This window comes from Heterocephalus glaber, unplaced genomic scaffold (genome assembly GCF_053883595.1).
Source record: "Heterocephalus glaber isolate CG9 unplaced genomic scaffold, H.glaber_assembly_v1.0 deba00001805, whole genome shotgun sequence".
NCBI classification, from domain to species: domain Eukaryota; kingdom Metazoa; phylum Chordata; class Mammalia; order Rodentia; family Bathyergidae; genus Heterocephalus; species Heterocephalus glaber.
The window spans coordinates 2,761,757-2,776,401 of record NW_028258480.1 but is presented as its reverse complement, the minus strand read 5'-3'; the positions used below and the strand labels follow the sequence as shown (position 1 = coordinate 2,776,401).

The 14,645-nt window shown below is 43.2% G+C and overlaps 1 protein-coding gene across 2 annotated transcripts in view; it reads left to right on the top strand.

The window, feature by feature from the left end:
• The window catches only part of Lpxn (leupaxin), a 36,183-nt gene that overhangs the window by 17,345 nt on the left and 4,193 nt on the right, over positions 1 to 14,645 (top strand). For both annotated transcript variants that reach the window (XM_013067493.3, XM_004869741.3), the window contains exons 4-7: positions 4,586 to 4,685; positions 7,141 to 7,308; positions 8,149 to 8,322; positions 8,414 to 8,495. In XM_013067493.3, coding sequence (XP_012922947.2) covers positions 4,586 to 4,685; positions 7,141 to 7,308; positions 8,149 to 8,322; positions 8,414 to 8,495 — 524 coding nt within the window. The remainder of the gene's footprint in view (positions 1 to 4,585; positions 4,686 to 7,140; positions 7,309 to 8,148; positions 8,323 to 8,413; positions 8,496 to 14,645) is intronic.

Genomic DNA, 14,645 nt, shown 5'->3' with positions numbered 1-14,645 from the left:
TTGACTTGTAGATTTTTACAAAAATGTTGAGTATTATTTATGTTTCAAATATTTAATTATGTTTAAAATTTTGACACTTTCTGTCATTTGTCTTTTTTGACTTCACTTCAGTTTTATGTTTTTCTTAGAAATGCTTCCATCACCCCAAATTTTGAAAAAACTTCTTTTTCTTCTAGTAATTTTGTTTAAAATTATTCATATTTTTAATTCGTCTTAAACTTACTCATCTGTACACGTGTGAAGTTACTAAATTTATTGTGTTCTAAATAGATTATTTTTCAGAGTGCAATAGTCTGTTTCTGATTATCTGAAATGCCACATTCACCAGATATGACGGACTTATATGTGGAGGATTCTGTTTCTGGGTTTTCTGGTCTACTACTTTGATCTATCTATGTGTTTCTTTTTTTCTTTTTTTTGGTACTGGGGCTCGAACTTGGGTCCTTGCGCTTGCACAGGTGACAAAACCACTGAGCTAAATCCCTGGCCCTATCTATGTGTTTCTTTACCAACATCAAACAGATATAATTATTGTCATTTCATAAGATATTACATCTATTCAACAATTACTCTTTCCTTAGCTTTTATCCCCCAACATTTTCTTGAGTGTTCTAGCCCATGAATTTTAGCATCAGCTCATTAATAGCTTCAATAATTCTGATAGGATTATAATTTGAATAACATTGAATTTGCAGTTTAATTTGGATAGCATGTATCTCTATTTTTCTTTTTAAACAAAATAAATTTTATTATGTGTATTTAAGATACATAACATGATGTTATGGAATATATATTAAGTGAAGCAAATTAATCCTTCCATCATTACTTTGCATACATGTATGCTAAGCTACTAAATTTTACTCACTTAAAAAAAATCCCCCAAACAGTACAGTTTTCCTACTTGTAGTTCTCATGCTGTACATTAGCTCTGCAGACTTGTTCTCCTTACATATTTGCTACTTTGTATCCTCTGGTCTACATTTCCTCACTTCCTGCCCCCCATCACCCTTGGCAACCAGTGTTATTTTTATATATTTGAAATTTTTTATGTTCCATATGCAAATTAAATCATGCAATGCTTATCCACCCCCCCATTTTGCCTTCTTTCACTTTGCATAGTGCCATCTGCATTCACCCATGTGATGACAAATGGCAAGCTCTCCTGTTTTAAGACTAAACTACATTCCAATCTGTTTCTTCATTTATCTCCCTATGCAGTTTATTTAAGTGTCTTTATCTGCTTGTCCATCAGCAGATGTTTTTTCTATGACTGGCCTATTGTGAATAATGTGACGACATAGGATGGATTCCTGACCAGGTGGTGGTTTTATTTTTTGGGGTATACGCTCAGAAGAGAGATCGCTGGTCACAGGGTAGCTCTAGTTTTTGTTTATTTAGAACCTTCCATACTCTTGTTCATAATGGATACACAAGTCTACCTTCCCATTGCCTGTGTGCCCGGGTTCCCTTTTGTTCCACCCTGCCACTATTTATCTTTTGACTTGTTGGTTGTTGGTAATAACCGCTCTAATGGGTCTGAGGAGGCATATTCTAGTAGTTTTGATTTGCATTTCCCGGGTGATGATGATGTTGAGTATCTTCTTATACATCTGGTGGCCATTTGTATGTCCTCATTGGAGTATGTCTTCATATCCCTTGCCCATTTTTAGTTAAGTATGTGTGTCTTGTCTGTCAGTGGTATTTCTTCATAGAAATCTTATACATTTTTGTTAGATATTTTATAATTTTTGTCAGGATTATGGAGAGGTTCTTTTTACTCATTGAATTTTCTAATTGCTTGTATACAGGAAAGATAGTTTCATTGTATTCTTGTAGCTGGTCACCATTGATGATATATCTTACATTTTCTAGGTCGATAATCACATCATTTATTTTAAAAGAAAATAAAAGAGAGTGCTTTGTCTTCTTAAAAATTATATAATTTTCTTATTTTACTTTAAAATGTATTTCATAATGTATTCTAGAATAATAGTGAAGATTAGAATGGATAATAGGGTCTGCATCTGCTTATCTCTTTATTAGAAACATGTTCAATATTTGACTATTAAATATGGGTCTTGGTGTAGATTTCTTGTAGATACATGGTATCAGGTCATGGCATTTTCCTTTTTCCCCTCAATCTTCAACAGTAGGACTGAGTTAAATTTGCTTTTCACTGTTTTGTCAGCACCTGGCAGTATATTTATAAAGCATTTCTATCATTAGTGTAATGAATTATATTACTCCTTTTCCTAATGTTGAACCATTTTTGGATAACTGGCAATAAACACTACTCTGCCATAAATTTTTAAAAAAACATATTCCTGCTATTTTTACTTCAGCTTCTCTCCCTTCTCCCATCTCAGTCTCTTTCCATCTACAGCTATGTAGCAATACACTGCACCCTTTTAGTATCAACTTTCTATGATATTCATAAAACTAATTGGATAATTTTCTGTATTTTTCTATATACTTGCAAGGTTTTTGGTGCATGTTGGGGATACAGAATAATGAGATTCCTTTCGGTATATTGGTACATCCATATAATGTATTTTGATCATTTTCATCTCCATTACCCAGCCCTTTCCTCCTGCCTCCTCCAACCTCCTCCTCTTCCCCATCTCTCTAAGGACTACCTTCTAGTTTCAACTTTTCTTAATTACTTAATTGTATTTTTAGACTATATAAGAGAATACATGTGATATTTAACTGCAACTGGCTTATTTTGCTTAACACAATGGTTTCCAACCATCCATTTGCCTGCAAAAGTCATGATTCTATTTCTCTTTATGGCTGAATAATACTCATATATATGTATACATATTATAATGTATACATTACATATAATATAGACAATAATAAATGTGATATACATCACATTTTCTTTGTCCATTTATGTGTTCATGTGTATCCAAGCTCTTTCTACAGTGAGCTATTGTGACGATTTGGATTGCTATAAAATGGGTATGCATGTGTCTCTATAATATGCTGTCTTCTAATTCTCTGGAAATATTCTTCTTTGGAAGTATACCAATGAGTGGTACAGCTGGACCAAATAACACAGTTTTTAGCTTTCTGAGGGACCTCCATACTGATTTCCATAGTGGAGTAGCTGTACTAATTAACATTCCCACCAGCTGTGTAGAACCCCTGCCCCTATCCCAGGACCACAGGTTTGCTGTTTTGCATTCCCCATGAGAGTCATTCTGACTGGGGTGAGATGGAATCTCCATGTAGTTTTGATTTGTGTTCCCCTAATGACTAAAGATGTCAGACATTTTTTTCATTCACTTCCTGGCCTTGGTGTACTTGCATGTTTTTTACAATGTTTCCTAAAAGCTGTCATTTTTTCCCTTTTGTGCTCTGATCCATTACATATTCTTTTATTCCTGTTTGGTTATAGGGTTGCTTTTAGACTCTTGAGTTGTAAATTTTGCTTATTTATTTCACCTTAGTTTTCAATGTTGTACTTGTCTATTTATATATTTTCCATTCAATAATACATTGCTTTCAACTACAAGAGGGTGTGTAGGGGGTGTTTATGCATGTTTTCTCATTGCTACTTCTGAAATACTTTAAAAATTCAGTTTAATTTTGTAAAATCCCAATAATTATTTAGAAATGCTTTCTGTTTTTGTAAGTGGATAATTCTTAAAGATTGATTTATACTTTTAGTGACTGAAATCTAGGAATATGATCTATATGATTTACTGTTTAGAATTTATTGAGCTTTATTTTAATTCCTCAAACATGGTTAATTTTGCTAATGGTTATGCAGGGACTCAAAGTGTATATTCTATTTGTTGAGCCCAAAGTTTTATTTATTCATAATTTATTCACAATTATATAAAGGTGAGCTGGGGATTTAGCTCAGTGGTTCTGCCATCTGCCTTGCAAGCGCAAGGACCCAGGTTCGATCCCTGGTACCACATAAACAAACACAATTATATAAAGGTGAAATCAACATCATATAAAGGTGAAATCAACATTGTACATCATCAAAACTGTACATGCCAGGCCTTTGCAAAGCTCTTCTGTGAAGGGCCAGAAAGTAAAACTGAGGCTCTCGGGGCCACTGGAGCCCTGCGGGAAGCAGCAGGAGGCAGTGGGTAAGTGGTGGACACAGCATCAGCTCACAGACCTTAGACTGTGGTGCTTGGTCTATATTCTTATTATTTTTTACAAGTTTTTTTTCTGACAGTAACTAGCAGAGATATAGTACATTATAATTGAAAACTATGCTCTTCAAATGAAAAACACAGGGCCATGGCTTCCTAGCTTTTTTTCCAGCAGCTGCTAGTGCTTGAAAGTCCAGGACTCAAAGCCTGGCAGCTACTCAGCCGGCGGCTTCCCGCACACACTTGAGAGCAACGGTTATGTTCTGAGATGAGCAGGGAGAGATGGAGACAAAGACAGAGATCTTGTCAGATTTTTCTTCTAGCAGCTATTTTTTAAATGCTGTCTGTCCCTGGTTTTCGATACACACCTAAAAGGCTAACAGTTAAAATTGCATTTTCTGATAGTTTACGTGCAGCTTAACATTTACTTGAGTTTTGATAGTAAGATTTTTTCCCCCTGTCTATAGCGAGGTTCAAGAGCCAAAGGAATCACCAGCCCCTCCTAAAACCCTGGCAGCTGCTCAGCTGGATGAGCTCATGGCCCACCTGAGTGACATGCAGGCTGAGGTGAGTGTGGGGTGATTCGAGACCCTCCAGGCCAGAGGGGACCAGGGTCTCTGGAGTTTTAAGTTACCATTCATCTTCCCGGACTAAATGTCACTCAGTGGAGGAGCTCAGCTTTGGGCCACGTGTTAGTTGGACACAGAAGATAATATGATCCCAAGGAGGTTGAACTGTGCTTGGGAAATTGAGGGCTACGCCTCTGGGACACTGATGGGGTACAGGGCAGGTGGCTCACCAGAATATGTGAGCAAACGGTAAGGTCTGAGAGATGTTATGCAGATTTCAGCAGAGAGGCAGGAGGCAGTTGGGAGGCAGTCTGCAGAATACATAGGTGTGAACATAAAGAGATAGGAAGAGAGGTCCTTTCAGTGGGAGTGAGCCCCGAGGCGCGACGATGAGGAAGGGCTGTCACCGAGATCCGGCCCAGCGGGACAGAGGAGGCTGACAGCACGTGGAGACCAAGCAAGGGAGGCAAAAAGAGGGAGGACAGGTGCCCCGAGCCCAGGCTGAGACAGTCACCCCCTGGTGCTGCACAGGAGTGCAAAGGACAAGCTCACAGGTCCTGGCAGGGCACGGAAATCAGATAAGTGAGCTTAAGGATTTATCAAGGAAATATGACCTAGATTTCCTAAGGTAGAGAATTCAGTTATTCCAGATCTGGTTGGAGGATGTGATGTACATTCATGAACTGCAAAATAGTTTTAAGGCAGAATATAGGAACGTGTGACTGGGGAGGAAGGAACCTCATCTCCCGACTCACCTTTGGACCCCAGGGCCCCTGCAGTGTCCAGCACAGAGTGAGTCACACGTGAGAAATGAATGAATAAACACACAAACACATTTCCCTGAATGGCTAATGTGCTCTGATTAGCTCATGTGGACAACAAAGCTGGGTGAACTGGCCATTGTGCTGCATATCTGAAAATGGTAGAAAAAATTTACACAATGAAATTTACATTGTGTTTTCTAACTGACTCAGCATGTCTCCAGGCATAGTTAAATCTTAATGCAGCAGATCTGTTTTTGTCAACAAATGTTACATAACAAAGGAGAGAGGAAATCTGTCAGAGGATCAGAGTTGCTTGAAGGGAAATGAAGATTCTGGCTGGTGAGATAGCAGGAGGTTATTTCCGGCAATGAGGAGACAGTGAGGAGAGGCCTGAGGCAGACAGTAACAGATGCCTTCAGGGAACTGCGGGCCTTAAACCATAAGGCCTTTCACTGCACAGCAAAAGCCAGGCTGGAAAGGTATAGTGAGGGCCGTGGGCAGGAGGCAGAGAAAGTCTGGATGGTGTAGAGGTGGTGGAGATCCAGTGCCGCTTTCTCATCAGCTGAGCGGTAGGTGGACAGTAGCACAGCCCAGCTGGGACTACACAGAAGGAGCTAGAATGAGACCTTGAAGGGATGGGGGACAAGAGAGGCATCTTTGTTTTGTAATCGGAGGCATTTCCTTTGAATGGCTTGTGGTAATCATTCCGAGTTTTGCTTGACGAAGTCCAATCCATCAGCAAGTCTTATCTGACCATTCTCCCTCACCTTCAGCTCCCCAACACTCACCTATGTCATTATGTAATAGTCTTCCTGCATCTGCTCCTGCTGGTGGAGACCTAGTTCTCCACGCATCCGTCACAGCGACACTGTGAATCAGATTCCTTCCGTGGCTCCTGTCCCCTTGGAATACACGAGGCCCAATGTGATCTCTGCCTTTCTCTTCATCGTCCTCTCGGCCTCATTCCTCCTGCCCTAGCCCCACTGACCTCTTCGTTGTTCTTCTAATGCACCAAACTGTTTCCTCTCTCAGGGCCTTTTCCCCCTCTGGAATGCTTTCCCTACAAATATCAATATTTTTGGGTCCCCAAGTGTCACCCACAGATCTGCTCAAATCTTTCTTCTTCAGAGGGGCGTGTTCTGCTCACCCCCACCTAAATAATTCTTCCCCACCATCCTGCCCTCTCCCACTTCTATCTTCATAGATAACGTATAATTTTCTTTACCTGACATTGCAGCTCATGTTTTTTTAATTGTTTATGGTTTATCACTCATAGAAGGCAGACTTCATCAGAGGAGAAATTTGATCTTGGCTCTATTCTAGGCACCTAGAGTAATGCCTGGCACAGACTAGATGTTCAACAAATGTGGAAGATTAACTGAATAAAAGGAAGATATGATTAAATGGCTATGGGGATCTTTAAAAGAGGTAGAAAGTTATCATCTTCATAAACTCAATTTTCTACAAATAGAGGAACATTGGTTAACTTTCATTTGGTCGGAGGCATCTAGAATGAAAAGGAAGTGAAAGTATTTTTGTGGGTGTTAAAAGGTTGGGTTCCTCTGGTGCCTTGGGGGAAGGTGAGGAGCAGACCGAGGGATGGTCTGGTAGGGACGAGCGTGTAGGGTTGTGTATTCTTGCTGCCAAGGAGAGCAGGAGTACACCAAGGCCACTCTTTCCTTGTAACAGGTTGCAGTGAAAGCAGATATCAGCAAGAAACACGTACCAGGCAAGCAGGACCACGGAGTCTCCCTGGACTCGATGCTTGGGGGTTTGGAGCAGGACCTGCAGGACCTTGGCATCGCCACTGTGCCCAAGGGCCACTGTGCCTCCTGCCGGAAACCGATTGCAGGAAAGGTGGGATGAGCGTGGGTGCTGATGCTTCAGTGCCTATGTCGCGTCTTCATCTTTGTCCCACCAGGGGTGGCTTTTCTTCTATATATACCTAAGGCATTTTAGTAATCATTAATAGTCCCTGACCGCTCTCAGTGCTCTGGGCTCTGAGCTGGGTGCTCTACAAGTTCCTCGTCGTGGAATGGTCTCTCTGGCCTTTCAGGGAGATTCTGTTCTCTCCCTTTGTAAAGATGAGGAAACAGAGCACAGAGATGTTCACGAATGCAGAGGTCTAGAAATAAATAGATGTAAGATTTGACACCAGCAGAATCTTAACTCCTTGAGTTCTTATCCATTTTTCTGCTGTCTTTGCCGAGATGACCTTTCTCACTGCCCCCTTTTTCAAACACTTCAGGTCTCGATTGTTTACAGTTTTTAGCTTCCGGTCATAGCTGCAGACCCTTGCTCTGTAACATCCTCCCCCAAATCCATGGAGAAGGCTGTGCAGGCCGACAGCACGGGATGAGAGACGAGGGCTCAGAGCAAAGCAGCAGAAACGCACTGGGCCTTCTCCTCTCCCAGGGTCCCTTTGCTGTAAGGCTGTAGCCTCTTCCTGTCCGCCACCAGCGCGCACCACGTTGTTTCTCCCCCCGGGGCAGTAGATGGCAGAGAACGCTTGCAGCTTTGGTCAGAGAGGCCAACCTGGAAAGTGTTTTCTGTAGGCCAGGGACCACCTCGGTGGAGCCTGGGTCGTGACCTCAGGGATGCGGAAGTGGGGGCAGTGGTGCGAAGAGTGCCCTCTAGCGTGCGCACCCCTGGGCCTTGGGCATCCGCCTGCCGCCATCACGTGTCACTCCCACCCAGGTGATCCATGCTCTGGGGCAGTCGTGGCACCCGGAGCACTTCGTCTGTACTCACTGCAAAGAAGAGGTCGGCTTCAGGCCCTTCTTCGAGCGGAGCGGCGTGGCCTACTGCCCCGAGGACTACCACCGCCTTTTCTCGCCGCGCTGTGCCTACTGCGCAGCGCCCATCCGGGACGTAAGTGAGCCGCAGCGCCGCTTCCGGTGCCGCGCGGGAGCCAGGCCGGGCGTGCCCACCCTGACTTTTGGCCTCTGTGTGCCCGCTGCAGAGAGTGCTGACGGCGATGGACCAGACCTGGCACCCGGAGCACTTCTTCTGCTCGCACTGCGGGGAGGTGTTCGGCCCGGAAGGTAGGACGGGCGGGCGGGCGCTGCGTCCCAGCCCCCCGACCGACCTCGTTGCTTAGCTGTCCCCCAGCTCCCATAGTCCAGACATTTCCACCAGTATTTTATTCTTATCCCTCATCCTTTCTACATGACCCGCTGTTCACTCTTTGCAAGCTTTTGTCTTGAGTTGTCTCAATTTTATTCTGACTTCTTTCTGTGCTTGCTTTGCATATATTTAACTCAAGCATGGAACCAGAAAACTTCTCTTGTGTTTTGCTGTCCTTTTAGAATGAAAAGGGGAAGGTTTACTTCTCTTTCCTAAGTAACAGCTTGGGCAGTCCCATAGCTACTGATCGCGCTTAATAAAGAGTGCTAAATATGAAGTTAACTTAAGAGGAAAAGGACACACTTCAAGTCCTTAGGCAATTCAGTCTCACAGTGACCTTTTTAGTAGTAAATAAATTATAAAAGCTTCCAACTGTGTGAACGTGGACAAGTCACTTGTTCTCCAGGATGGGGCCTCAGAGCTCCAGGAAGCCAGTAGAGCTGAGCCCCACCCACCCCGCCCCGCACCTCATTTTCAAGGCTGACATGTGGAGGCAGGTGAGAAAGGAGGGCCGGAAAGTTCTCACTTCGCTAGCCTTGCTGCGAGCGCGGCTAGAAGCTCTCCTGCTCTGATGATGTCCAACTCTGACTTCTGTGGCTGGAGCCCGGGTTCAGGGGCGAACTCCTAATCGCCCCGTGCATCGAGGTTGGCTGTTTTTTCTTTCTGTGTCCGGTTTCTTTGAGGATCAGTTCCTCAGATCTTTATTCACAGGGTTTTCGTCATTCCTTCTCGGCGATCCCTTAGAAATGATCAAAGTGGTTCTGTATCATCTTCCACACACGTTTCCATGAGGGGCCAGGACACTCACTTTCCTCTGCAGGCAGCCAGTGGTGCTCCGCTGGTTCGAAGCTGCTCCTCTCTTAGCTGTCCCAGGCCAGGCTTCCAGCTACAGACCTCCAGGGATGAGTCGGAGACCATCGGTTGTATCCCAGTAATAGCCAGGAATGCAGATATAGTAATCTGAGTGAGCCAACGGAAGACCCACACACACTTTTTTTGGTACTGGTGTTTGAACCCAGAGCCTTTGGACTGAGTTACATCTCCAGCCCTTTTTGTTTATTTGTTTTTAAATTTTAAGACCAAATCTTGGTAAGTTGCCAAGTTGCGCAGGGTGAGCTCTTCCGATCCTCCTGCCTCAGCCTCCCAGAGTGCTGGGATTACAGGCCTGCCCCACTGTGCCTGGCTGGAAGTCACTCTCCTGATGTAAGATGATCAGGGGCGATATCTCTTCCTTCCCTCCTGGTGCTAGTGCGACACGCATAGATTTTTTTTAAAGAAACTACTGTCTTGATTGTCCTTTCTCTGTACTTGTTTTATATCCTCAGTGTGAGTGAGGCGTTGAATGAACTCTACAGACTCTTTGGCTTTCTGTTTTGAGGGTGCCTTGAGGCCCAGCATGGAATCTGATATTTATTACACCTCGGCACCTTACACATTTTTACACTGGTCGTTGTCAGATGCTGGTGGCCCCTGGTTGTTTGTTCCTGATTAACGATGACACATGAAATCCTGATCAGAAGCCGCTGTGGGTACAGATGAGCTTGTTGATTGGCAGACCCCCTCTATGTGGTGCTCAGGCAGGGCCCTCCTGGCCCTTTTGTTGGAGGACCCCCGAATGTTACAGTCCTGAGTCTTTCATCCCGAATCAGTTTACAAAGAGATGCCCTTGCCAATATTCTGAAGCTAAAAAAGGTGAAGGGAATCAAGTTCTCACCATTCAGCATATCAGCATTTCATCATTCTCATTTTCTAGTTGGAGAGCTTGACGTCTTTCTTCGTGATACCTAACATCTCTGAGCAGAGTCTTTGGCTCAGTATTTCCCGAAATAATCACTGCATTTTATGGTAGCACGAGATGTCGGGCCTCCAGTGGCTCCTCGCACTTTAAACCAATGCTGTTTCTAGGCTTGAGGGGTCCCTGAGCCCCTCTGATGTTGTGGATCTCAGGATGGCTGATTTTTATTGACATTTCCCATCTGTGACGATACAGCTTCCAGTTTTTAAATTTATATCACATTAGTTCCCACTCTTCTAGCCTAGTTATTATTTTGACGACTTTATTGATATCTCCGTGGTGGTATCCCCTTGCTTGTCTCTCCTTATGGCCCTTTACAATTTCAATAATCAGTAACTGTCCTGTTAGTGATGGTTCAGGAGGGAATAAAGATAATCCCATGTGTTCAGGCTGTCCACCAGGTGGAGACTCTGTGAGGGTCAGGCATTTATTATGTATATCAGTCACTAGTATTCATCTAATCCCTGCCACCTTCCAGTGAGAACAGTTTTCCCCCTTATTTCACCTAGTTTTGGATGAAAACACTGAACCTCAGGGACCCAAGTTATTTTCTTAAAGTTATACAACTAGAAGGCTAAAGAGGTCGGATTTAAGTTCTGTTCTCATTTCTGCAAATTTCATGTTTTGTTCTGTAGCATCCTAATGACCCCTTGCCTGAGAGTCAATTCCTCTTCTGCTATTGGGTCTCTTTACTTTCTTGGTACCGACATGATGTGCTGTATTTGACCCATTAAGTAGACCCAGATGTGGCAGCACTGACATAATCCATGGGTGAAGTGCATTTTAGTGGTTTGCTTGTTACCGGAGCCTGTGCAGTGCACTTCGCAGTTGTTAGGCATTTCACTTCTAGATTGGACTATATTTAAGCTGTGTCTTTCATTGAGAGAATCTGAATCACACTAAAACGTGTCACAGTAAATTTAAAGATAGACATGGAAGTTTGAGTTGGGTGGAATAGCAGGCAAGTCAGTGTTGGCCGGGGTGGTTATGGGTGGAAGATGCTGAGAAGCAGAACAACAGACACATTTTGAGTAGAGATGAACTAGATGTGAAGGAAAAATACCCAGCCCACAAAATGACACAATAAAGGTAGCCAGTTTCATTGTTCTGGTCTTGAGCTTTTTTAATCAGATAAGGCTAGTGGCTCATTTATGACTCCATGTAAGCATGAACCTATACTGAAATCATTTATAGGGGAGATGCCTGGCAAAAGGGGCCATTTGCTAACCAGAAGCTCTGCTTAGGTGGCATTTCCGTTTTTAACCCCAGCTGTCTTACAGTGCCTCTCCTACCATGTGACCAGCCCACTAATTAGGTGGCATCCTGCCTTTTGCCCCAAGTCACATAGTCACACACAGAGCTTCAGTAATGACAGTTTAACCACGGAGCCTCCTGGGAAATTAAGCTCATCTGCATTTTTTTCTTCAGTTGGGAGAAATTCCTCTCTAAGGCTCAAGTTTCTAAGCGCATTGGGCCTTAGCATCCTCCCCCAGGGACAGGGTCCTCAGTGCCTACCTGTCTCTCTTTCTACTTGTTCATTACCCAGGCTGTGCGGGTGCTCCCTGATTTCCCCTGCGGCTCGGGCCTCACCAGAGTACGAACACCCTCCCTGTCTCCCTGATACTTTCAATTGTCAGTGTTTCTCATTCATCCTCCAGAGATAATTGGCCCCAGAGAGAGCCTCCAGGAAAGTAAGCCCTGAAACTTTCCCAATTTATTGGATTACTAAGTGTATCACAGCAAGTTTGGCTGATTGCACTGATTCACCTCCCGAGGCACGCCCAACTTAAAACGGGCTGTGGCTTCCCAACTCGCTGGCCCTGTAGATGCCTAGATGAGGGTCATTCCTGGGTTAGTCAGCACGCCTCAGGCTTTCCAAGTAATACCTACTGATAGGCATGCTCAGTTTCTTGCCTGGGGACTTGCACAGTGCAGAGTCTCAGGCCCTGCCCCGATGCGGTGAGCAGAGGAGGACCTAGCAGTTTGCATTTTGACAAGTCCCCAAAAGTTGAAGGCTAATGTATCACACTAAAGCAAGAAACAGCTATGTTTGTTTTCCTTAGACAGCAGAACTCCCTGTATTTGGTTCTCCTTGCGCAGAGTCTAGAATTCCTTTGAAAAAGTGAAAAAAAAGTAAAGGCGGCTCTTCTGTATCTCAGTGTTTAGCGGACGAACTGGACAGCATGTAAGATTACTAGTTAAGATTCTTGGATATACAGGCCTCAGAATTTGCCAGATGGTCTGCTTTTCAAAGAAAGCAGAGTAGAACAAAGCAAGGCATGTCAGAAAGTGACAGGAGACAGGGCAAAAGAACAGCAGCTACATAATTCGGGTCCCTACCTCTGGTTGCTCCTATTGTAATTTTGTGACCTGACCACTGCTGTCAAGGTAGATTTCTAGAAAAACTGTTTTCTTGTGGGCTGGCTGGCTGACAGGCATGCCAAGCCCTCCCATTTACACAGTGAGTGGGCTAGTTTACCTTGCGCTCAGCAGGTTCACTCAAGAGATGAAGTTCAGAATGAATTTATGTTGTGGGTGTGGCCCGAATTCAGGCCTAGATTTGAATGTCCCCTCCTCTGTGATTAGCTCCTTACGAGTAACTCTTCTGAGCTTCCCGTTTTTCCTTTTGTAAAATAGGGCAAAAACCTACTGCAAAGGGTTGCTGTGAAGAAATTCATTTTAATTTAGTACTGTGGGTAAGCCCTGAGTGGAAACACCACCAAGCTGGAGCTGTAGAGGTAGCGTTACTGATAGTTTTGTGCTCACTGTAGGCTGCCTCTCCCAGTGCGCACTAAGGAGTGTCCCTGAGTGAGACATTTGCCTGTTTAGACTTGGTTTCCTCAGTGCCAAAGGGAGGCCAGAACTACAGCACACTGCTGCAGCTGATGGCCTAACTCTGTTCACGGCTGCCCATCTGATAAACATTTGCAATGAAGCTATTGTAGGTATGAGGGATATAGAACAGCAAGAAAGTTCCTGCTGTGGTGGTCAGTGTGTTCCAGTGAGGAGGAGGTAACGAGCCGCTTACCTGCTATCCACGGTGGAAGTGAAGGGGAGAGAATGGCCAGCCATTATGGGGGGGACCAGCGGCACCAGGTGTTCGCCTAAGTAGGAAGGAGGAGGCATCCGGGAGATGTGAGCTTGAAGGCAGAGGAATTTATACTTCAGTAAGTGCTTGAAGATGCGTTATTCTATTTTTCTTTTCTTAATGTAAAGATAACATAAAGGGGTTATGGAAAATTTCATTATAACTTATCCCGTTGGAGCAGTATAACAATTTTTCTTATGAATATTTTTCTACATTCACTCATATTCAAGTACATGCTTAAGTTATAGTATACCTCAACTTCTTTTAAAATAATTTTTGATAATTTTTCTTTTTATAATAATTTTAAAAATAGCAGTCTTTCCATTAGGGCTTTATGTAAACAAGTTACAAAATATAAAATGGTATGTGCCGGAAGACATTCAGTGAAGCTTTATTTATGGTTCCAGGTATTGGAGACAACTAAATGTGTTCACGAGAGCAAGTTAGATTATTTCTGGTGTTCTAGTGCTGTTGTAATGAATATCTTTAAAAGTATCTTGCTCTTTTGAGTTATTTGTATGAATTAGTTCTCAGGCCTGAGATATATATTTAATTCTTGATGCACAGTATCAAATGACCTTCTAAAGAGTGAACGAAAATCCACTTGATTATCAGTAATATATGATCATGTGACTCATTCCATGTATTTTCCAGCATTGAGTATATTTAACAGTTTTTACCTAAGATTAGCAATTAAACTATCAGCAAAAGCGAGAACTTCATTCCCCCCACCCCCAAGTTTCATGGCTCATTGTGATGACCAGCACATTACAGTGAAAAGTGTTTCTTCTTGCGTGTTTGTCTATTTGCGCGATGTACTTATTTTGAAAGGTTTCTCACATTCAATGTAGTTCCATCATGTGGGCGCAGGGTCAGCACAACCTAAGCCCAAACTTTTCTAGTGTGTGTCCAATGGGACAGTTTTCTTATATTACAGAGAAAGGGCTTGTGCCTCAACACAAGTTTTTTATGGAACAGTTTAAGCACAAATATGCTTCCTTACCTAACTTCAGTAAGTTTCAATGTTTTGCAAAACTAATTTCCTCTATTAATCCCCAACCACTTACACTTTTTTCTTGCTAGGATATTTAAAAATAAATCCTAGAAACCATGTCATCTCATCATTAATACTTCAGATACATCATCTTTAATCAATAAGGACTTAAAAATACACTGCCATTGGAC